Source organism: Danio rerio, chromosome 25, assembly GCF_049306965.1.
Source record: "Danio rerio strain Tuebingen ecotype United States chromosome 25, GRCz12tu, whole genome shotgun sequence".
NCBI classification, from domain to species: domain Eukaryota; kingdom Metazoa; phylum Chordata; class Actinopteri; order Cypriniformes; family Danionidae; genus Danio; species Danio rerio.
Window position 1 is genome coordinate 37352501 of NC_133200.1, and position 25000 is coordinate 37377500.

The 25000-nt window shown below is 36.5% G+C and overlaps 2 protein-coding genes across 4 annotated transcripts in view; one reads left to right on the plus strand and one right to left on the minus strand.

Moving 5' to 3' along the window:
• adat1 (adenosine deaminase tRNA specific 1) overlaps window positions 1-16557 on the plus strand; it is a 25436-nt gene extending 8879 nt beyond the window's left edge. The window contains exons 6-11 of one of the 3 annotated variants that reach the window (XR_012399999.1): window positions 2463-2608; window positions 6697-6796; window positions 6917-7003; window positions 14293-14465; window positions 15675-15870; window positions 16138-16557. Coding sequence is in view for 2 of the 3 variants with exons in the window: in XM_073942374.1 (XP_073798475.1) it covers window positions 2463-2608; window positions 6697-6796; window positions 6917-7003; window positions 14293-14425 (466 nt within the window). In the remaining variant the exon portion in view is untranslated. 3 annotated transcript variants of the gene reach the window in all.
• The window catches only part of gabarapl2 (GABA(A) receptor-associated protein like 2), a 9519-nt gene continuing 1074 nt past the window's right edge, over window positions 16556-25000 (minus strand). The window contains 2 exon segments of the mRNA NM_205723.1: window positions 16556-17018; window positions 22225-22397. Of these exon segments, the coding sequence (NP_991286.1) occupies window positions 16928-17018; window positions 22225-22397 (264 nt within the window). The 3' untranslated portion in view covers window positions 16556-16927.

Genomic DNA, 25000 nt, shown 5'->3' on the forward strand with positions numbered 1-25000 from the left:
TACCCCCTCTTTCTCTCTCCCACTTCGCTTCCTGTCTCAATACTGTCCTATCTAATAAAAAAGGCCAAAAATAAATCTTTAAAAAAAATAAAAAATCACTGAATAAAGCCCATAATCAGTACGTGAGGCGATCATTGTCGTAGTACTTTATGCTGTTGTTCAGCTACATCGTCTCAGAAATAGAAGCTGATTCTAAATGAGAAATTTTGCACATCGCAGATGATTAAGACAAAAAAAAACTTCTTTTAACACGGAAAGGATCCTTTTAATGACATGTTGTGGCATGTCGTGTATTAAGACATGAATTCTCAACCGGTTAAAATGAACTCTCAATATTATACGATGCTATATTAAAATGATCAAAGTAATGCCCCTTTTCCTGTTCTCTGATTACTTTTTGCGCTTCGGAAAATGAGCGCTGTTCTAAATTACACTTTTGGCGACATGGTGGCTCAGTGGTCGCTGGTTCGAGCCCTGGCTGGGCCTGTAGGCATTTCTGTGTGGAGTTTGCATGTTCTCCTTTTGTTCCCACGGTTTCTTCTTGGTGCTCTGGTTTCCCCTACAGTCCAAACACATGCACTGTAGGGGACTTGAATAAACTAAATTGGCCATAGTGTATGAGTGTGTATGGGTGTTTACCAGTACTGGGTTGCAGCTGAAAGGCCATCTGCTGCGTAAAACATGCTGGATAAGTTGGCAGTTTCATTCCATTGAATCACTTTATTTTAATACTAATGGGAGTTTGAGTAAAAAGAATAAAAAAGAGTCGCAAAAAAAAAAGAGGAATCAAGTTCATCAATTCCAGAACTAGCAATCCAGAACTTTTGCATTCACACAGCCCTACTAAATAAGGATTACATCAGTCAAATTGTATTGTAAGTTTGTAAAATTGGTAAGTTACTATTCTAGTTATTATTTCAATGATTCAGCAAGCAATTTGAATCAATTGACTCAATTCTTAAAATCCCTAAAAATCTGAAATAAATTAAGTCTTTTAATTCTTTAAATATGAGTCAAACGTGGCCTTTAGCATCAGTTAAAAAATCCATTCATTCCTGATTACATTTTTTTTTGATGAATCATGAGCGGTCATTTGTTTCTAAATGAATCAGCCCCTTTGGATGAATTGTTCCAAAACCAGCATTTAGTTATCATTGTAGAAATAATAATAGGATTGTTGTCACCTCTACTATTAGTGTGTGTTTATTCTCAGCAGACTGCAGGAGTTTGTCTTTAAAAGCTTTACCAGAGAGTGATGTGTGTTTTCTGGAGTTTTGCGTCTTGTTTTAGGTGTTGTGGAAAGAGTTTTGTGTTTTCCAGATTTGGTTAGTTTTTCCACTTCACTCTGATTCTCATTAATGGACACTTTTATTAGTAGTTTTGGCCAAAAAGCCAGAAATGACCTTATAAACCACCATTTTAATAGATGTTTTCCACATGCTGCAGCTCCAGGCAGCCTCGGTTTGAAATTAGCCTTTTAAGCCAAAATTTGGACGCTTTTGAAGAATAAGAGGTTGCTAAAATTAAAAATTAATCAATCGAAATAAATAAATAAACAAATAAATGAATAAATAAATAAATGAATAAATAAATAAAGGAACGAACAAACAAACAGACAAACAAAGAAACGACTGATTGAGTAAATAAATAAACAAATAAATGAATAAATAAATCAATTAATATATAAACAAGTAAATAAATGAATGAATGAACGAAAAAACAAACGACTGAATAAGTGAATAAATAAATAAACAAATAAATGAATAAATAAATAAATAAACAAATGAATAAATAAATAAATAAACGAACGAATAAACTAACAAACAAACAAACACACGACTGAATGAGTGAATAAATAAATAAGTGAATAAATAAATAAATGAACAAACAAATAAATGAATAAATAAATAAATAACAATTGAACAAATAAATAAAAAATGAATAAATAAATAAATATAAAAATAAATGAGTGAACGAACAAACAAACAAACAAACAAACAAACGACTGAATGAGTTAATAAATAAATAAATGAGTAAATAAATAAATAAATGAACAAATAAATAAATGAATTAATTAATGAATAAATAAATAAATAAAAAATGAACAAATAAATAAATTAATATATAAATAAATCAACAAATAAATGAATGAATAAATAAATAAATAAATGAATAATGAATGAATAAATAAATAATTGAATTGAAAAAAATATAAATAACTGATCAATAAATAATTGAATAAATGAATGAATAAAAGAATGAATGAAAGAATAAATAAATAAACAAATAATCATATATCAATTTATTTTTTCATGCATTTTATTTTATTGCATTTTTATATTAGAAAAAAAGTAAAAGTATATGCAAAGATAAAAGTTCTAATGTAAAATCAGCCATGTAACTGTTTTTACTGCATTAAACTCCATTAAAATACTTAATAAAACATTTTTCCTCTCTTGTAGTTGTTCCCATGTGAAGGATTTGCCGTCTGGTTTCTCCTTCCATGATCCGGAGCTTCTTCAGTCCAGCCTGGAGTTTCCTCACAACCACACACACACCGAATCCAAACACACACACTCGCAGGGCCGAATATCTCCATGCGGAGCAGGTGAGCGCACAAACACACATTCATTCATCTGCAATGTTGTGTTGTTGTTAATTCAGCTGCAGTATTCAGAGATCATTAGTGGCACACACCTTTTCGTTGATTTTTCATTGACTAAATGCGATTTGAAGAAGTATCTGAGTAAAAGAACTACAATCTCATGAGTGTTTGCAAATGACAGAGGCAAATTAAAAACAATGTTAAAATCACATTACAGCCTTTCAGTCAGATTTCAGCAACATCACTGTTAGTCAAGACCACCTTCCATCACCTCAATCTATTGTTAAAGCTGTTGTTGATTTATTATTATTATTATTATTAATTATTATTATCATTATTATCGTCATCATCATTATTATTATTATTATTATTACCATCATCATTATTATTATTATTTTTATTATTATTATCATCATTATTATTATTATTAGTATTATTATCATCATTATTATTATTATCATCATCATTATTATTATTATTATTAATATTATTATCATTATTATTATTATTATCATCATTATTATTATTATTATTATTATTAATCATCATCATTATTATTATTAATATCATTATTATTAATATTATTATCATTATTATTATTATTATTATTATTATCATCATTATTATTATTATCATCATTATTATTATTATTAATCATCATCATTATTATTATTAATATCATTATTATTAATATTATTATTATTATTATTAATAATAATAATAATAATAATAATAATTATTATTATAATTATAATAATATTAATAATTATAATAATATTTGATCATAGTATTTTCTAAATTATTTTTTTACATAAAACAATAAGTTTTTACTATCTGTTTATTATCATTATTATAGTAATGTTTTTTCTTTTAACATTCTCACTATTTTGTCTGTTGCAATTTGTTTCCACTTCCTTTATTTATTATTTTCCTTTTCTTCTTCTATTATTTCTTTTCCTCCTTTTTCATTTTTTTCTTTTTCTAATCTTCTATTTAATCTCTTTCCTTTTTCTAATTTGACTGTATTGTTGTTGTTTTTGGTATTTTTGTTATTGTTTCATCTTCTTTGTGTTTGTATCATCTCAAATTGTGTACCTTTTGTATAATCTAATCAAAAAAAGCTTTTAAATGAGAATGAACAGTTCAATGAACACAGAAAACTTGCTAAAAGGACACTAAAAGTGAGATTCATACTTATTTTAGTTTTGCTTATTGAAACTAAAGTTGCTTTATTTCAAGTAATAAAAGGTGTGTTCTGGGGTTTTAGTTTCAGTTTACGCTAATAACCCTGACTCTTGGATCCTGTGCTGACTGTGCCAAAAACTATTTAATAATTCAACAATCCTGGCCTTGTGTTCTGTGTGCGGATGCATCTGTAAATAGGGGAGCTTTTAAGAGGAAAATTAAGCATGAAATTAATATTTACCCAAAAAGTTAATAATATTAATAGCATTTATTATTAAAAATACATATATTATGACTCTTACAGATGTTGTATATACACATATACAGTGCATCTGGAGAGTATTCATAGCACTTCACTTTCTCCACGTTTTTATGTGACAGCCTTATTCCAAAATAGATTCAATTAATTTCCTCAACATTCTTCACACAATCCCCCATAATAACCATGTGAAAAAAAGAGTTTTTGAAATTGTTGCAAATGTAATAAAAATTGATTAAAAACATCAGCATTCACAGCCTTTGCTCAATACTTTGTTGATGCACCTTTGGCAGTGATTACAGCCTCAAGTCTTTGTGAATATGATGCCACAAGCTTGGCACACCTGTCTTTGGGAGTTTTTGCCCATTCCTCTTTGCAGTACCTCTCAAGCTCTATCAGGTTGGATGGGAAGCTACAGTGTGCAGCCATTTTTAGATCTCTCCAGAGATGTTCAATAGGATTTAGGTCTGGGCTCTGGCTGGGCCACTCAAGGACATTCACCGAGTTGTTCTAAAGCCGCTCTATTGTTATTTTGGCTTTGGGTAATTGTCCTGCTGGAAGATGAAGCGTCGCCCAAGTCTGTGGTCAAGAGCACTCTGAAGCAAGTTTTGATTCAGGATGTCTCTGTACATTGCTGCATTCATCTTTCCCTCTATCCTGACTAGTCTTCCAGTTCCTGCTGCTGAAGAACATCCCCACAGCATGATGCTGCCACCACCATGCTTCACTGTAGAGATGGTATATTAGCCTGGTGATGAGCGCTGCCTGCTTTTCTCCAAACGTAACGCCTGGCATTCACTCCAAAGAGTTCAATTTGAGTGTCATCAGACCAGAGAATTTTGTTTCTTATGGTCTGAGAGTCCTTCAGGTGGGGAGCGTCGTCCGTCTGGCCACTCTACCATACAGGCCTGATTGGTGGATTGCTGCACAGATGGTTGTCCTTCTGTAAGGTTCTCCTCTCTCCACAGAAGAACACTGGAGCTCAGACAGAGTGACCATCGGGTTATTGATCACCTCCCTTACTTAGGCCCTTCTTCCCCGATCACTCAGCTTAGATGCCCAACGGAAGAGTCCTGGTGGTTAAACATCTTCCACTTACGGATGATGGAGGTCGCTGTGCTCATTGGAATTTTCAGAGCAGCAGAAATGTTTCTGTAACCTTCCCCAGCCTTGTGCCTCGAGACAATGCTTGGTTTTTTTGCTTTGACATGCACTGTCAACCCTGGGCTCTTATATAGGCAGGTGTTTGCCTTTGCAAATCACGTCTAATCAGCTGAATTGAGCACAGGTGAACTCCAAGGCAGCTGCTGAAACATCTCAAGAATGATTAGTGGAAACAGAATGAACCTGAGCTCAATTTAGAGCTTCACACCTAATGCTGTGAATACTGACGTACATCAGATTTTTCAGCTTTATTTTGAATAAATTTACAACAATTTCAAAAACTTGTGTGAAGAATTTTGAGGGAATAAATGAATTTAATCCATTTTGGAATAAGGCTGTCACATAAACAAATGTGGAAAGTGACGCGCTATCAATACTTTCCGGATGCACTGTAATCTTCACAAGTGCACACAACTTAGTGAAGTTTATTTATAAACAAATTTCGAGAGGACCACGTGCTCATGATTGTTCACAGCTGTTCCAACTTTAGCTAATGACTAATTATCCTATCAGGCGATCCTTAACTCACTATAAATAACCAGACTTTTCTCATCTCAATATCTTCGTCTTGAAGAAACCCCCCCACCCCCATCCCTACTTTCCTCCCTTTCAAACGGGCGTCACGGTGGCCAGCGATTAGCGCTGTTGCCTCACAGCAAGAATGCCCCTGGTTTAATTCCTTTCCAAACCAGGCTGCATTTCTGTGCGGAGTTTGCTCGTTCTCCCCGTGGTCGCGTGGGTTTTCCCCGGGTCCTCCGGTTTCCTCCCACAGTTCAAAAACAAGCACTTGAAACAATTAATCCAAATACCTTAGCTAAACTCTGAGTACACCTTTCAGTATCCATATCTGACACTTAGCTACAACAAGCAAGAGGGGGAGTCATCGAGATCTACCTGAGCTCAAACTCCTCTCTCGCCTTGCAACGGGAAGGAGCCCAGGGCTCGAGGATCTTATAAGCTCAGGGCTTTCTCCCGTGATAGCTTTATTATCAATCATCAGCTAAGTGTGAATTCTTGAATAATAATAAAATTAAATTGAATTCAACAGTCTTGAGTTTTTTAATCTTGAAAGTTAGTTTTAATCAAGGGCTCAGTTTGCCCTCATTCAATGTTTAATGTCTGCAAATACATGGTCTATTTAACCCTCGTGTATTGTTCTAGTGGCCTACCCTTTCGTTATTATTCGTTGCCAGTTTGACTTCCATTATAACTTTTATTTTTTGATTGCAAAGCCTTGACAGCATATAATCACGCATTGTTGATTGTTGGTGGTTTTCCCTGTTGGGAAGAGGTCAGATGTGTAATTCTACTGTTGATCATCATTAACTCTTTAGATAGCCCGCGTAAAAGGTCTGGCTTTTATATGGACCATAAAAATAGAAAAACACGACTGCTTTCAATGATTGCCTTTGCATATATGATGTTTTTTTCTGTTGTTTTCTGTTGCATTTCTGACCTAACAGATGTGTAAATGTCATTGCAGCCATCAGCTGGTGTGCGGTTTCCCAGCAGCCTCTAGATGTCACCGCTAACGGCTATAAACAGGGAGTCACTAAAAAAGCTTTGGGCACACCACAAGCCAGGTAAACATGACTCTCAGATTAGCATTCATGTCCGGAAACCTGGCTAATATGGTGCACTAGCAGTGTTATTGTAACACATTCACAGCTCATGCTTATTGTTTCATGTTTCTCCATGTATAGATCTTTAATCTGTAAGGTGGAGCTCTTTCATTCGTTTCTGAAAGTGGTGGCGGCCACTGAAGACGCTGAGCTTCCAGAAACCCTCCGGTGAGTGGAATAGCTAACATTAGCGATATTTAGTTTTGACAATGATGTTTTGCAGCCAAATTTTGTTGTCAATAACGCAGTACCCTGCTGAAAAATCCAGCTTAAACCAGCCTAGGATGGTTGGCTGGTTGATCAGCCTGGTTTTAGAGGGGTTTTGACCACTTCCAGGTTGGTTTTCAGCCATTTCCAGCCTGGTCTTAGGTTGACCGTCCTGGTTTAAGCTGGACATAGCTGGTTTTGGCTGGGCTCCCAGCCTGGCTAGGCTGGTCAAGCTGGTTTTAGCTGGACATTTCCCAGCCTGACCAGCTAAGACCAGGCTGGAAATGGCTGGAAACCAGCCTGGAAGTTGCCAAAACCCCTCTAAAACCAGACTGGTCGACCAGCTAAAACCAGCCAACCAGCCTAGGCTGGTTTAAGCTGGATTTTCAGCAGGGAACATATAAAGTACAGCTCAAGTCAGGTCCATGTGCTAAACGAAGCATCTTTCTGTTGGTCAGAATGACTTGTCAGAGGAATGCTAAACGAGAACACAACTTTAAATGCTAAAATGTTGTAAGCATCAAGTTAAATCATGCTAGAAACACATCAAAACATAGTGGAGACATGTTAAACATGATTGCGACATGCTAAAATATACAGTACTAACCTTTAAACATGCTAGCAACATGTTTAACATTAGCAGAGTGTTAATAAATGTTAGCAATGTGCTAGAACAGGGGTGTCCAAACTCGGTCCTGGAGGGCCGGTGTCCTGCCGATTTTAGCTCCAGCTTGCCTCAACACACCTGCATGGATGCTTCTAGAAAGTCTAGCTTGATTAACTTGTCCAGGTGTGTCTGATTGGGGTTGGAATTAAACTTTGCTGGACACCGGCCCTCCAGGACCGAGTTTGCACACCTCTGTGCTAGAACATGCTAGTAATATGTGAGAATGCTAATAAAATGGTGTGCGGTGCGTTCAACAGTTTTTAAGCATGCTAGCTTATATGACTTCTGTTATAATTGTTTTTAAATGGTAAACGTAGGTCGCTACGTTAAGGCAACGTTGTGTGTTTGTTGGGTTTCAGTGAATTCCTGAAGATAAAAAAAAACAAAAAATAGCACAACTGGAATCACTACAGCAGTCGCCATCATCTGAGCTCATATGAAGCAGAGATTGCGAGGACATATGATGATGTGTGCGATTCTTAAGGGTCAATTTTGAAGCCCTTCCCCTTAACCCTAGGTTGCAAGGGCTAAGGGGAACGGGTAGGGGTACAAAAATCAGTTCACTATTGAAAACCAATAACTTCACAATAATTAGCTCACCTTAGGTCACTTTCAGCTCATTGAAACAGTACAATTCACTTCACAAACGTACCAAACGCATAAAGCATGTCTCAGATGAACTGGGTTTTCATTAACACCAGCTATGTGCTTCGTTATACATAACACAATAGCCTGAACGCAATGACAATGCCACTCTAAACTGTTCAGAATGCCCTGTTGTTTGTTACAGGAGCCGTGTTTACATTGAAGCCGTCCTCTATTGTGCGGTTAGTGATGATATTGAATGACAAGCGCTTCATTGCTTTAAGGCTATTTCTATTATTTAGATGTGGAATATATATAGAGTTGTATCAGATTGCCGTCTTGTTATGTGCGCTATTGTTCTGGCATGAGTGGCATGTTAAAACACGTCAGTTGGAAACATTAGCGCTGATGCTAATTCGTTGCATCATTGACACACCTGCTGTTGTTGAGTGTGTGACAGGTTATCCAGTGATGTCAGACTTTGATTGATTAAGTGTACAGATCCCAAATCAGTTTGCTCAAGTGTTGTATGTTACCTCATTTCAGGCGTTTCTTGTGCGGTTTTCATTGTGATGAGTCTTTGTTTTTGCAAACAAAATGTTCAGCGCTCAGCTTCTATTGTTTCCTTTAGCGTCATTATACATTCTCAGCAGTGCTATTTTAATATCAATGACATTCAGTTTCTTTATTCAGCTTTACATGGTCTGATTTGACATTTATTAAAATTAGCAGAAGGCATCGTCAAAAACAGGCAAAGCAACAGATTAATATTATTCAACTTATCCCAGATTTTTTTTTTTATGTTTTATTTATACATTGTGAAACATTACAAAACATTTACAAAGACATAAACATGTAACAATAAGCAAATACACTGAAGAGTATTCTGAGCAAATAATAATAATAAAAGTAAATAAATAATAATAATAAATAAAAATAAAATAATAAAAATAAATAGATAATAGAATAAAATAATTTTATTAAAAATAAATAATAAAAACAACAACACTAGTGCAATCTTATATACATAAAAAACAAGTCTACAATGTGTTGACCAGAAATAGTTTCCCTTAAAAGCTGGGCATTAGGAGGTGAGGACAGAAGGAGCAGGGTCGAGCTGAAGAGTCTGGACATATTTGGGAAGGGGTTCCCACAATTTAATAAAAATAGTGCTAGTTCAGTGAAGAGAGTACCTAATGTTTTCTAATTTCATAAAATAAAGAACATTTCTTATCCAACAAGAGTGAGAAGGAGGGTGAGGGCTCTTCCAGTTCAGAAGAATCAATCGCCTAGCCAGAAGAGGTAAGAAGGCCTCAAAGTCTACAAAATGAGAGGGTAGAGTGTAGTCGGGCGGAAGAACCCCAAATAAACCAATAATTGGACATGGTGGGATATCAACAGTGGTAATGGCTGATAGCGAGAGAAATATTTGTCTCTAAAAAGAAAGCAGGGAAGGACAGGACCAAAACAAATGGAATAAAGTAGCTGTACCAGAATGACACCTGTCGCACTCAGGGTCTATAGACGGATTGATGCGAGCTAGCCTGCTCTTGGACCAATGAGCTCTATGCACTACCTTGCATTGTATTAGCCTGTGACGTGCACAGATTGAGGAGGAGTTACTTATCCCAGATTTTTAATGAGAATTTTTAGATGTAATAGGGTATATGCCGAGCTAGTGCTGTACCCATGCTGACACACTTCCGGTGACCTGTTATTGTGAACTTTTTTCCATTTTATAAGGTTCCTTATACAGCATCGATGTTGTTATGTCATTAAAATACATTCAGTTAAATGAACTGTAGCATTTATTTAGTTGCTTAAGTGTAAAACGAGACAAAAAGCTGTTTACTCGCACGCGCCCGTCAGAATCGGCAGGCTAACGCAGAAGCTCCATTGAATATACTGGGGTAAAATAAATGCTCATATTATAAAGACATGGCGGGGGAAATGTAATTTAATGCACTGCTTCTTGTACAATATGAGACCCACTTTAAATCGGATATCACTCAGCTAGTGGAGATCGCTGACTTAAACGCACCTGATTTTGCATTGGCATTCAATTCGCCGGAAGCGCTTAACCCAGATTACTGGCAAATTAAAAGTCCTATTAGCATGCTTCGGCATATACCCCATTCTTATTTTTTTAATTCAACTATAGGGGTGCGGCCAGGTAGGGGGCCTTACAAGACAATGTGCCCAGGGGCCCCTGAGTCCTTAATTCGGGCCTGGGTCGGGCGGAAGAACCCCAAATAAACCAATAATTGGACATGGTGGGATATCAACAGTGGTAATAGCTGATAGCGAGAGAAATATTTGTCTCCAAAAAGAAAGCAGGGAAGGACAGGACCAAAACAAATGGAATAAAGTAGCTGTACCAGAATGACACCTGTCGCACTCAGGGTCTATAGACGGATTGATGCGAGCTAGCCTGCTTTTGGACCAATGAGCTCTATGCACTACCTTGCATTGTATTAGCCTGTGACGTGCACAGATTGAGGAGGAGTTGCTTATCCCAGATTTATAAAGAGAATTTTTTAGATGTAATCCCATTTGTAATTTTAACATTTTCATAAGCAACTGTAATTTAATTACACATATTTCCCAGTAACTGTATATTGTAATTAAATTACGTAACGCCGTTACATATGACGAGTTACTCTCCAACACTGGTCCTGGCCAAATTCCCCCCAACAGGTCATGTCAATCATGGTGTCCTAATAATCAGTTCTTGGTCTCCTGAAGTGATTCCCTCCCTCTTTCTCCTTTTGAGCATCATGTGGTTGCAAACTCGATCATTATAAAGCCCTCTAGGTGTAAAAAGCGATTCCTTCATGCTTAGCTAACAGTTGTTACAAAACATTATGACATTGTAGATTAGATGACATCGTTGATCAGAAAAGGAGAAAACTGAAGTAAAAACTAACCCTAGGCTCAATTCTTGCGTTGTGTTGATCAGATTCAGTGCTGTGTTTGATTCTGTTTTTGCCATTTTTTGATATGTTTTGTGTTTTATTCTGGTGAGGCAGCGCGATTATTGAACAGTAGATCTTTGTTAGGTGATGACCTGAGGGAACAGTGTTCTTCTGTTCGGAGGTCTGGTATCTTTAAAGCGATCCTGCCCCGCGTCCAGCTCCGGTTACGCCGCTGACAGACTCAAGAACAATGATCCATCCAGTGAGGTCCCAGAATACATCTCCATCAGCCTGCGTCCACTTTCACAATCTCATTAGCAGAGAATTTCAGCATTGCTCCGACAATACGACCTGGAATTATAGATGACTTCGGTTTTATGTGTTAGGTCTCGTAAAATTAAAATAACGTTTTTTAGTTGTTTGTATCACTATGTTAGTCTTAAGGATCTATAAACTAGTGTGGCACAAAACAGTGACATAATTTGCATTTAGTAGATATAAACCTGACATAAACATCATGTAGTTTGTCGCTTTCGCCTATTTAGATCAATGTTTTTTTTTTGGCGTCGCCTCATACTTCAGTTTCTCATCAAATCTTCTGACCAATCAAGTGCTCTCGGGTATCTGACATGCCCTGCCCCTCTCAATAGCTTTTCATTGGATGCGCTTGAGCTCAACCACTCTCACTGGCAGAGCTGTGGGGAAAAACTCAACGCTATTGGCTGTTTTTTAATGAGGGGGAGGAGCTACTATATGCCCCGCCCTGTTTTAATGTTTCAGTTGAAACAACGTCAAACATCGAATAAAGATTGCACATTTCAAAGCACTTCATGGAACCTTTAAAGTGAAATTGCTGAACTAACCAGTCTAATGTCTTTAAAAAGGAGAAAGCAGGAGAAAACATTTCACATGTGGTCTAGCTTACTTAAAGCATGCCCGTATAGCCAGAGGTGGTTTGGGTGGCACGGCCAAAAGGTCCAGAATTTGTCCTTTTAATTATTTTATGTAGTTTAATATTATATATTTATTATACAAGTAATATAATATATTTAGATTCAATATATATTGTAATAAAGTGTAATTTTAAATAACTCTGGCCAGTAATTCGAATCCCATAAATCAGTGGTCACCAAACTTGTTCCTGGAGGGCCGGTGTCCTGCAGATTTTTGCTACAACCCTAATCAAACACACCTGATCAAGCTAATCAATGTCTTACTAGGTATACTTGAAACACCCAGGCAGGTGTGTTGAGGCAAGTGGGAGCTAAACCCTGCAGGGACACCGGCCCTCCAGGACCAGGATTGGTGACCCCTGCCATAGAGCGTCAAAGCCACAATGATGTGACACGAGTCACATGACATAACCCACTGAGTGGTCACATTTGAATCTTTGATGCGACATCCATCGAAAAGAGCCACCCCTCACTGACAAAGGTCCAGAATTTGTCCCATACATGAGCTCATTTGTCCTATTTTGACTGCTATGCCATCATAAATAATCAAAATAAAAAGGCTTTAAGACCAAACGGAATCCTCTGTCGGCTGTTGCACCGGTGGGACTGTAGTCCGATGTAGGAGAGGTCTTCTGTCACTACTGTATTGTTTTTAAAGAGAGAAAACATTTCAGGTGACTTTTATTCTAAATTTTGGATCTTATTTCTGAAATATAAATGAGCAATAAAAAGGTGTGAAGCACCAGATGCTGACCATTTTAAATTAATTTGAATATATTTTGGCTTTTGTTGATATCTAGGAATTTTCAAATGTACTTTTTTTTACCAAAAAGGCTAGAAAAATTCTGAAGAATTCATTATTATTGTATTATTATTATTGTTATTATGTTTTAATAATTTTTTTTAGAAATTAGTATTTTAAAAATTAGTCGTTTTAATTTTTTTATTGCAATGTTTTAGGAAATATTTTTAGTACATCAAAAAGTGTGGTTATGATGACATCTGACTAGATAATCCTGCAAAAAAAGTCCCTAAAATGCAGTATTTAAATCTCATAGTTAGAAACTGAGGCGTATAAATGCTAAAAGGTCCACTTTTTGAGAAAAGAACCACCCCTTCCACCAGGCTGGCTACGGGCCTGTAAAGGTGGCATGAAATGGAAGTTGTGGTAGACTTTTCTATATTGTGACATACACTGTATTTGGGATGTCTGCCTTTGCATGCACACAAATCTTAATGACACCCCAGTCTTAATCTGTAGATTTATCCCACCCTTAGCATCTCACACAGCTTGTTCTCTTCTGAGAAGGCTTTCCGCAAAGTTTAGAAGTGGGTTTGTTTATGGGAATTTTTGACCATTCTTCTAGAAGTCTGGCACTGACGTTGGACTTAATTGGGTTGAGGTCAGGACTCTGTGCAGGACAGTCAAATTCCTCCACACCAAACTCACTCATCCATGTCTTTACAGAACTGGTGAGCCAATGTGATGATGGAAGGATTTCAGAATGACTAAAACTATATTTCAGATGTTTCAAAATGCAATCGGTCTGCTTCTTTATCCATTAACGTGTCGCTTCCATTTTTTGTCATCGCATATTTTGTTAAAATCACATTAATTTTTTTGATGCGCGTGTTGGAATTTATTCAGTAAATGCGTTTCCATCATAATTTATGCACGTTTTTTCTTTATTGGGTAAAAAGTTTATCCACATGCACATGTTCTAAATTGATCATTTATGTTTCATATTCCAAAATGCTCATATAAATAGGCGAATGGAAGTTTTAGTGACTGAATTAAAAAAAAATAGTTGTCTTTTGTCATGTCACTTTAAATCCTTGAGCTTATTTAATCTGGAGGGATTCTGGTTGGCTTTCAATGTTCACCAGCTGAAAAAGACCACTGTGAAAGTGGAAGTGATGGCATTGCTATCCGTTTTGTTTTTGACGCTGCGCTACTTTCACATATAAATCTTCTGACTGTTGTGATAGTTGTGCTGAGGCGTTTGGAGTGTGTGTCTGAAAGAGTAACGTGATGTCTCCCGCTGAGCTCTGCTCTCCTACAGCGTGCAGGTGTTGTTTGTGTATCTGTTGTGTCTGATGGATGTGTTCGCTTCTCTGTTCTTGCTCAAGTGGAAAGGACTGGAAGACGTACTGGGACTATAAGCAGGCGGCAGGGTCGTATCAGCTGGCCTGGACACAGCTGCGTCTGCAGGCCTTCCCTCAGTGGCCCCGCGGGCCCCGACAACTGCTGCTGTTTCAATAGAGGAATGGCCAAGCCAACACTGGAGCTTCAACCACTGAAGGTTTAATAAATGTATTCACATTCACTGCCTTTCTCTCTTTTGGTAAATATAATTTAGTCATCTTCGAGCAAAAGGACTGAAGCAAATTTTCAGCCAAAATATATATATATATATATATATATATATATATATATATATATATATATATAGAGAGAGAGAGAGAGAGAGAGAGAGCAATATCAGACGAGTAGCAGTGCGATATGGCTATATATCGGTGATATACAGCCATATCGCACTGCTACGAGCGTGATATTGCGTTTATACAACAGTTTGACGGCATAATTGTGTATATAAAAAAATCAAACATGGAGAGTCTCAAAAACCCTTTTGTATGAGGAACTACTTTCTTCCGCCTTGGATTCAGATCATAAGCTGACAGTTAAACAGCTGAGCAAGCATATTTTAAACTTAAGATCTGTAGCGTCTGCCTTCTGCTGGCTGTATGTGGTCGGAGTAATACACAAGGGTAAAGAGGCTGTACGGGTGCTGATATTACTTATATATATCACAGATATCAGCCAATCAGATTCAAGAACCAGACAGAAGTGTTGTGTAAAAATGTATATGTATGTATGTATATATATATATATATATATATATATATATATATATATATATATATATATATATATATATACACATACATACATACATACATATATATCATTAAGTGGATTTCATAACATTCCAAACTAGGAAATAAAACATTTATAAAATAAACTACACATAAATTAAAAAAATTATTGTATTAAAAATAATGTATTTATTGTATTTAATAGTTAGGGCTTTCCTAAATTTTGGTTTGGGGGTATGAAGATGGTTGTGTGTTGGGTTTGGTGTGCATGGGGACTGTACCAAAAAAGCTGAGGGGTGGTGAGGGTGTTGATAGGGGTTGCGGGTGGAATTCCAGAAGTTTTCCGGGAGATAACAAAATACAGGAGATGGGCGGGAGATGTGTCTGAAATACGGGAGACTCCCAGGAAAAACAGAAGTGTTGGCAGGTGTGCCCTCAAGGCAAGTCATTTCACTCGGTGGCCATCTTTGAAATGTTTCTCGGGCAATACGCTCGGGCATTTCTGTTTAAATGGGGAAACATCAAATTCTCCAAATATTCCTGTCAAGCTTACGATTAAATTTGATAGTAGAAATCGCCAATAAAATTAAACAACTGTCTATTTAATTTCATTTCTAAAACGTTTGAATTTATAGAAACTCACGTCTGGGCCGAGCCCCTCCTCTGGAGAACCACCAGTCTATAGCGATCGATGATTGGCTCCTGTACTAGAAGGCGGGGCTTCATTCAACATATTGGCTGTTTCTCAATTCCAAGAACGCAGAGACCGGTCTTGCCAGGTGTCCTCGGAAGAACGAACTCGGGAGACCACGAGAACAGAGAATGCGTCCTGTAAGTAATGAGATGCTGCGTCCTTCTTGATAGTCACATGACCTTCACGCGTTTTTAACGGAAAATGGTTTAAAAATTACAGCATTCATACAACGATTTACTGTTTTTCCCCTTTTCAAAATACATACTCTGCATAAAAACATGATAAATATACACTGCACAATATAAATAAAATCTTTTTTATATACGAATTTCAGCAAATTAACACCCTTAATGTGTTTTTATTAAGATTTCCATGGTAATGTTTACTTTCACTGTTTCATTTAGGGAAACTCCTGAAGTAAATAAGTGATATCTCTGAACTTTAATATTAAATCTAAATAAAATGCTGCGATTCCCACCTCCAGTCGCAATGACTTCTGGGACTTCCAGATCGAGTTCGGTGTTCAAGTCCGCATCAGTGCATCCTCGATATCGAGAACACATCCGGGAAGTTTCACCCGTCCTCCGTTCTTGCGGTCTTGATTTTTGGAACTGAACTTAGGCAGCTGATGGTGACTTTACACGAGGACGCAAGACCGCTGAAGAACGCATATTGAGAAACAGCCATTGATCGTTAAACTTTTCCCCAATCAAAACTATACAAGTGACGTGTCTTGAGTATTCTGTAGCCTTTGGTTTAAACTCTGAAAAATGAGTCTGAATGAGAACAGTGGTGAGTATTTCTCAATAAATAACAATTATGTAATTTTTTGGTGTCGGTTTTTATTGGTTAGGTCATCCAGCTACCTTACCTTTCAGTAATCTTAAATACATAATTTACAGGGGAAAAAGAATACAGATAAATTAAAACATTAAAAGTGACTATATATATTCTCCGTGTCGACATTATTAAGAAGCGTCTGTGATAATACTGCAACACCATTCACCGAAAGAAGAGGGAAAACAATCACTAATGCTGTGGATCTAATGTTTGAGAGCACAATATGACGGGTGACGACAGAAGTACAAACACGTCTGCTGTGTGTGATTATTATGTCACAGATCCGCTTTCGCAATCCAGCAAGTCCAAAAGAAACGCGAGTGAGGAGGAGGAGGAGGAGGAAGATGCGGGAGATTAATATCCAAACGTGTTTTCTCCACTGTAGGCCACGTACAAAAAGCCGTCCTCGTCTTGTTCTTTCTCGTAGAGCTGCCCCATAGTCAGACTGAAACAAGAGTGCAGATTCAAAAGCTCAGATAGACATCGAATTATGCTCATGAGTTACATTTCATAGATACATAACAAAACAATTACTGCTTAAACTACTTTTTTATACTGTTAAGGTGTCATTTCAGTATTAATATCACAACTATAAATATCAGTTATCTGTGTAAATATACAGTGTTAGTATTATTATAGAACTATAAATATCAGTTATCTGTGTAAATATACAGTGTTAGTATTATTATACAACTGTAAATATCAGTTATCTGTGTCAATATACAGTGTTAGTATTATTATACAACTATAAATATCATTTATCGGTGTAAATATGCAGTATTAGTATTAATATACAACTGTAAATATCAGTTATCTGTGTAAATATACAGTGTTAGTATTATTATACAACTATAAATATCATTTATCGGTGTAAATATGCAGTATTAGTATTATTATACAACTGTAAATATCAGTTATCTGTGTAAATATGCAGTGTTAGTATTATTATACAACTGTAAATATCAGTTATCGGTGTAAATACGCAGTGTTAGTATTATTATACAACTGTAAATATCAATTATCGGTGTAAATACGCAATATCAGTATTATTATGCAACTGTAAATATCAGTTATCGGTGTAAATATGCAGTATTAGTATTATACAACTGTAAATATCCGTTATTATTGTAAATTTACAGTATTAGTATTATTATACAACTGTAAATGTCAGTTATTGGTGTAAATTTACAGTATTAGTATTATTATACAACTGTAAATGTCAGTTATCGGTATAAATATACAGTATTAGTATTATTATACAACTATAAATATCAGTTATCTGTGTAAATATACAGTATTAGTATTATACAACTATAAATATCAGTTATCGGTGTAAATTTACAGTATTAATATTATTAAACAACTATAAATATCAGTTATAAAACATCATATTTAAAAAAAAAAAACAGTTATTTTTGTGTTTCGCTGTTTTATTTAAACTTCGGTCAAGGTTTTTTTAATTCTGCTTTTATTAGTATTACCCCAGCAGGCACAGGATGTCAACATGACGTCAAATTGACGTTATACCCAACTTTGTGGGGACATTGCATTTTGTTTGGCAATGAAAATCAGCTTGATGCCAGAACCCAATATCAGGCCGACATCAATGTCCAATCCAAAATCAACGGCTAATGATGTTGCAGCTTGACGTTGTGTCGAAGTTACCACCATGACGTCTATCAGACGTTGGATTTTGGTTGCCATACTCTACGTATAAATGTCAGTATTTAACATCAATATGACATTGGTTTAAGATGTAAGCTCGATGTTGGATTTTGGTCACTTTCCAACACAACCTAAAATCAACCAAATATCATTGTCGTTTGAGGTCGTTATTGGGTATTAAAATAATGTCGTCTTTAGACTCTGGCTAGACATTAAATTTAGGTCACATGCCGTCACAACCTAAATCGAACCTAATATTAATGTCTTATAACATTGTGTGCCTGCTGGGACGCGTCTAAAAAATAAATTAACAAAACAAATATTGTATGTTTATTTTGCCACGCCAATTCGTAACCTTTTGATTTAGTGGCTAATTTGTAATAATTTGTACAATGCCATTTTAGTATGAATTTGCTCATCCACCAATGAGGGGTTTTGAGACCCTCCTTTAAAATTTCTTATGTTGTCAAACAAAATCGTATGAATTTGGCACTTTTCTAACAATACGTAAAATTGTTACGTTTCCTCGTTATATCGGGATGGGTTTTACATATTACTTACATATTACATATTAATTTATTTAAGTGATTTTTTTAATGACTAAAATTACTTAAGATTTTTTATTTAATAAATTTACTTACATTTATTAAATTTAAATTAAATACAATGTTTTTTAAATTAAATTTAAATAAAAAAATGTAAAAAAAAAAACGTAATTTAACATTTTTTTATTTGATAAAATTTATTATTAAATTATATATATATATATATATATATATATATATATATATATATATATATATATATTTTTTTTTTTTTTTTTTTTATTTAAAGTTCAATTTAGATTTTATTTTAATAACCAAGTAAATTTTATATTTCTCATGAGAGAAATGATGTCAATTTAATGTGATATGCACTGGATTATTTAGTGTAAATAAATATTGTATCACGTTTTGGAGTCCACATCAATTCTAATCAAGTTTACAAAATTTTTTTTTGTATTTTAGATATTTGCGGAAAGCATATTACATTACAAGTTAAATCTTAATGTATGGGAGTCTCACTTGTACCATTTTAAATCAAGAAAAAGTGCCTGTGAAACCGGTTCACATTAATCAAATGGATTAGCACTAATGTCTATAGCAGTGATGTTTGTTCTTGAGTCACTTTACGCTGTAACCTTGAACCTACAGAATAGGAGCGTGTTTGAGAAGGTGAAGGTAAACAGGGGATATTCAGGATTTACAGGAGGATGTGAGGTGTGACCTGAAGCGTCACTGCAGGAGGATATTCAAGATGTCATATTTTTCCCTTATCAGCGCTCAGTCACACCCCTATAAGGTTTGAGTCTGAATGCTGCGTGTTCAGAATGCGGAGCCAGTAGATCAGCATTGCAATCATGTGTGCTGTCGAAGTAAACAGCGGCAAACCCTGGCGCTTTATTTCCTGGATTATTTGCATGCCGCATATGAGAGGAACAAGACTGGACTTTTATAAGTGCCCATAAAAGCTCTGGAAGTGTTAATTATACGAAATATTTTTTTATAATTGTGCTGTCAATAGTGCTGGCATGGTGGCTCAGTGGTTAGTACTGTCACCTGACTGCAAGAAGGTTGCTGGTTCGAGCCCTGGTTGGGTCAGTAGGCATTTCTGTGTGGAGTTTGCATGTTCTCCTTCTGTTGGGTTTCCTCCAGGTGCTCCAATTTCCCCCACAGCCCAAAGGCATGCACTAAATTGGCTGTAGTGTATGAGTGAGCGAGTGAGTGAGTGAGTGAGTGTTTCCCAGTATTGGGTTGCAGCTGGAAGGACATCCGCTGTGTAAAACATAGGCTGGATAAGTTGGTGGTTCATTCCACTGTGGTGTCCCCTGATGAATAAAGGGACTAAGGTAAAGGAAGATGAATGATTGAAAGTCACGTGTGTGTGTGTGTGTGTGTGTCTGTGTGTGTGAGTAAGTAAACTATCTGGAAATTTCCATTTTTGAGTGAACCGTCGCTTTAAAGCAGCAATTTTATTTTCAATTTCAATTTTAACACACACGGTTTCATTGTGTTGCGGCACCAGTTTTTATGGAAGCCCATTAAACATCTGATATTTGCATATGCACATGCCACAATAGCATTCTGAGCTCCTCCTGAAGTCAACATGATGTAGATCACAACATATGCAAACTGCAGTCTCACATACAGCTAGCTTGTGTTGTTGATCCAGTCAAACTGAGTGCTGATGAGCAAATTTGATGGCATGTTTAAAGGCCTAGTGTATAAGGCCTCTATAATAAGATTCGGTCTTCGCTGGATGCCACGTTTCATTTCCGGTCTGCCACTTTAGATGCTCAAACTCATATTCTCATTGGCTAGAGATGTCAACAATATAGATTTAAACAATATAGTTCATCAGTGTTGTTGTTGTATGTAGAGATTTGTTATTCGAACTGTGCTTTACATGGAATATTATGGGGTGGGGAGGGTGGGGTCTAATGTTAAATCAGAAAAGATTATTTAGGGTTTTTTCATATCTGTGGTTCAGTTCATTTGGTCCGGACCAACAAATGATGCATTGTAGCATTTTCTGTCGTCTTTGGGTCGTTTTCACACCACACTGATTGCTTTGGTCCGATCCAGTTGAAAAGAACCAAAATGCAGTCATGTGACAAAATCCACATCACTCATTGGCTAGATGTTATTGAATGTATTTCCTAAACTGCTTATCAATTGGTCAGAATTACCCTGTGGGAAATTCCAATGAAACTTCCACAAGTAAACAAACCGGCAGACACAAAATGTCGCTCTTTACTATGGAGGGACGACTGCGGTGGCTGATTGTATCCCTGCTCATAGTATAAATATAGTTTGTATACATCACTTTAGACAAACTATACATTTCCATAATGAAGCGCGACTGTGGCTGGAAAACAATGTATTAAGGCAATCATAAGGCGAAGGCGCATCGTATGTCACTTCAGGAGGAGGCGTGAATTCATCCTGCTATACTGTGACCTTGTAATCTCCTCTCTCTCTCTCTCTCTCTCTGTTGGTAAAGTGGTCAACAAATATTTTTCCTCCACATCCCATAATGCACAGCGCATCGGGCTACGGTAGCTGGATTAGTCCAAAAGGCGCAGTACTTTTTGCGGTTGGGTCTGTTTTAGTTTGGATTATAGGATGCTTTCACACCTGCCTTATTTAGTTCGGTTGAATCGCACTAGGAGTTTGTTTTCCTTCTTGATGCGGTTGGTTTGGGCAGGTGTGAATGCAGCAATCGTACTCGAGTGCAAACCAAAAGCAGACCAAAATAGCATATTGAGACCTCCTTGAGGAGGTGGTTCACCTGGACACTTTCAAACCCACCCTGGAACAGTTTGTTTGTGGTGAGAACATGATAGAAATGGTATTTGGCAGTTAAATGTGTCTGGAAAAATATTCAAATAATTTTATTTTCATAAACAGCACGGATGTGAATGCGTCTGAATGTTTTGATTGGTCAGAGTAGATACGTCAGTGCGTTCTAAGCAAAAATGCTCTCTTTCTGGCAGTTGTCTTTCTGCGTTCACCCAGAGCAACATTCTGGTAAATTACCAGTAAAGTTACAACTTCACTTTTCGGAAAATTGCTGAAACTAATTAACCGGTATTTACAAAAAGGGCCTGTTCACACATGATCCCTTTCAGGACTATTGCTGTGATGTGTGAAAGGGGCAAAAGACTTGCTTAATTACTCAAACTTTAACGTAATTAGGCCTTTAAATGTCACATTAAGCTGAATACTAGTATCATGAAAAATATCTAGTCAATTATTGTGTGTCATCATGGCAAGGATAAAAGAAATCAGTGATTAGAAATGAGTTCTTAAAACTATTATGATTAGAAATGTGTTGAAAAACTCTTCCCTCCTTTAAACAGAAATTGAAGGAAAATATACAGGAGGGCTAATAATTCAGTTTTGGCTGTGATTGATGGAATTAGAATGAGAAAAGGAAGATTTTACCTGGACTGAGGGACAGTTTTGTCGACGAATAGGAATATGGCTTTTTCAGAAGGCAGCAGAATCCGCTTTCTGATGATCCACATGAACTGGGCCACTGTGATGTCAGACGGGACCAGATACTTCCGCTTGTCGATGTCCACAATCTGCGACCCAGAAACCTTCTCCACAATAACCTGAGGAACAGACGAGAGAGAGAGAGAGAGAGAGAGAGAGAAAATGACAACAACGAATAAGACTATTTCCCCCCCCCCCCCCCCCAAAAAATTTGAAACATTAAATGAGTCCTCCTTTAATCTAACCGACACAAAGAAATCTGACTATAAACTTGCCGTCTGCTTTGTCAATCTATGATTTATGAAGCCCTGAGGTTATGATCTGAGGTTATGATCTATGAGTGAAGTTATTGTACAGGTTTGACCTGTTTCATCGAAAACACCATTTTTTATTACACACACTCGCGGTTTAATTTAATTAATCAAACGCTGATCACACAAAGATTGTTGTGATTTCAATTTAGTTTTGTCTGTGTCGTTATTGTAGTAATAGTTAAAGGTCCGACCATTGTTGAACATTTATGCATACATTTATGATTGCCTCATTTATTTGTTCCCCAGTCATGTTTTTACCATAGTATTACAACATCTAGCCCATTTCATGAATTCAAAAAACAACGTGAGGGATTCTTTACAAATAAACCACATACAAAACAAAACGGATGCAAAATATTTAAAAGATTATCATAAAAAGCACGCAATTACCAGAAATGGACTCTATCTATCCATCCATCCATCCATCCATCCATCCATCCATCCATATATATATATATATATATATATATATATATATATATATATATATATATATATATATATATATATATATATATATGTGTGTATATATATATATATATATTAGGGGTTGCACCGACTAGTCAACTTTAATAATCTGCCATGCCACTTTTTTCATTTCATTGAAGTTGACTAGTCGCACTGCGCAGATCACGTGGTTTTTACCTCACCTACATGGCAGCTTTACACACAAAGGTGGTTTACTGAATGAAACTGTGCTCAGAGTATTTCAAGTCATTTTTAAAATGTTATTTTTCTTATGTCAGAGTCAAAGATTCACATGTACTTTGAGTGAACTTTGGGAGTCATTTAACTGAATTGTTTTGATGCGAGCCAGCTCTGGGATTCATTTAACTAAATCATTTTGATGCGAGTCAGCTCTGGGAGTCATTTAACTGAATCATTTTGATGCGGGTCAGCTCTGGGAGTCATTTAACTGAATTGTTTTGATGTGAGTCAGCTCTGGGATTCATTTAACCAAATTGTTTTGATGACAAGTTTTAATCATCATTAAGGTATGCTGGTTAGTCCAGTTATCCAATCACATCATCTGCTGATGCAAAATCATGATGCACATCAATGAATGTATTGAAAAAATCTGTAGCTTGCAATTTCCAATCAGACTAAGGGCATGTCCACGGGTATTTTTATAAACCGAGTTTGAGGCCTTCATATTTAAAAAATTCTTTGTCCACATAAAAATGCAAAACAGCAAGTTAATACATGTTAAGGGTACTCCCAACCAACAGGGGGCGATAAAAGGCTTTTTATGAGGGGGTCACACCAAATGCAGAATTAGGTTTTTGCAAGAGTACATTAAATAAAAGTCAAAAGTAAATGTGAAAACAAATCTCCCATTCCACCACGTCCCAAACGTGCTCAATTGGATTGATATCTGGTGACTGTGGAGGCCATTTGAGTACAGTGAACTCATTGTCATGTTAAAGAAACTAGTCTGAGATGATTCACGCTTTATGACATGGTGCGTTATCTTGCTAGAAGTAGCCATCAGAAGATGGAGACACTGTGCTCATAAAGGAATGGACATGGTCAGCAACAATACTCAGGTAGGCTGTGGTGTTGACACAATGCTCAGTTGGTACTAATGGACCCAAAGTGTGCACAGAAAATCTCCCCCACACCATTACACCCCCACCACCAGCCTAAACCATTGATACAAGGCAGGATGGATCCATGCTTTCATGTTGTTGATGGCAAATTCTGACCCAACCATCCAAATGTCGGCAGAAATGGAGACTCATCAGAGCAGGCAACGTTTCTCCAATCTTCTATTGTCCAGTTTTGGTGAGCCTGTGTGAATTGTAGCCTCAGTTTCCTGTTCTCAGCTGACAGGAGTGGAACCCGGTGTGGTTTTCTGCTGTTGTAGCCCATTTGCCTCAAGGTTGGACATGTTGTGTGTTCAGAGATGCTCTTCTGCAAACCACGGTTGTAACGAGTGCTTGTTTGACCAGTCTGGCCATTCTCCTCTGGCATCAACAAGGCATTTGGGCTCACAGAACTGCCGCTCACTGGATATTTCCTCTTTGTCGGACCCTTCTCAATGATCCCTAGAGATGCTTAAAAATCTCAGTATATCAGCAGTTTTTGAAATACTCAGACCAGCCTGGCACCAACAACAATGCCACATTCAAAGTCATATAAATCTCCTTCCTGTCCTGATTCTCGGTTTGAACTGCAGCAGATCATCTTGACCATGCCTACATGAATTGAGGTGCTGCCATGTGATTGGATGACTAGAAATTTGCATTAACGAGCAGTTGGACAGGTGTACCTAATGTGTGTGTGTGCATGTGTATGAATTTTCACAGTATTTCCTAATATAATTATTCTTTTGGAGAAAGTTATATTTCTTTTAGTTTAGCTGGAATACAAAGCGATGATTTTTAAGCTGTTTTAATGATTTTTAA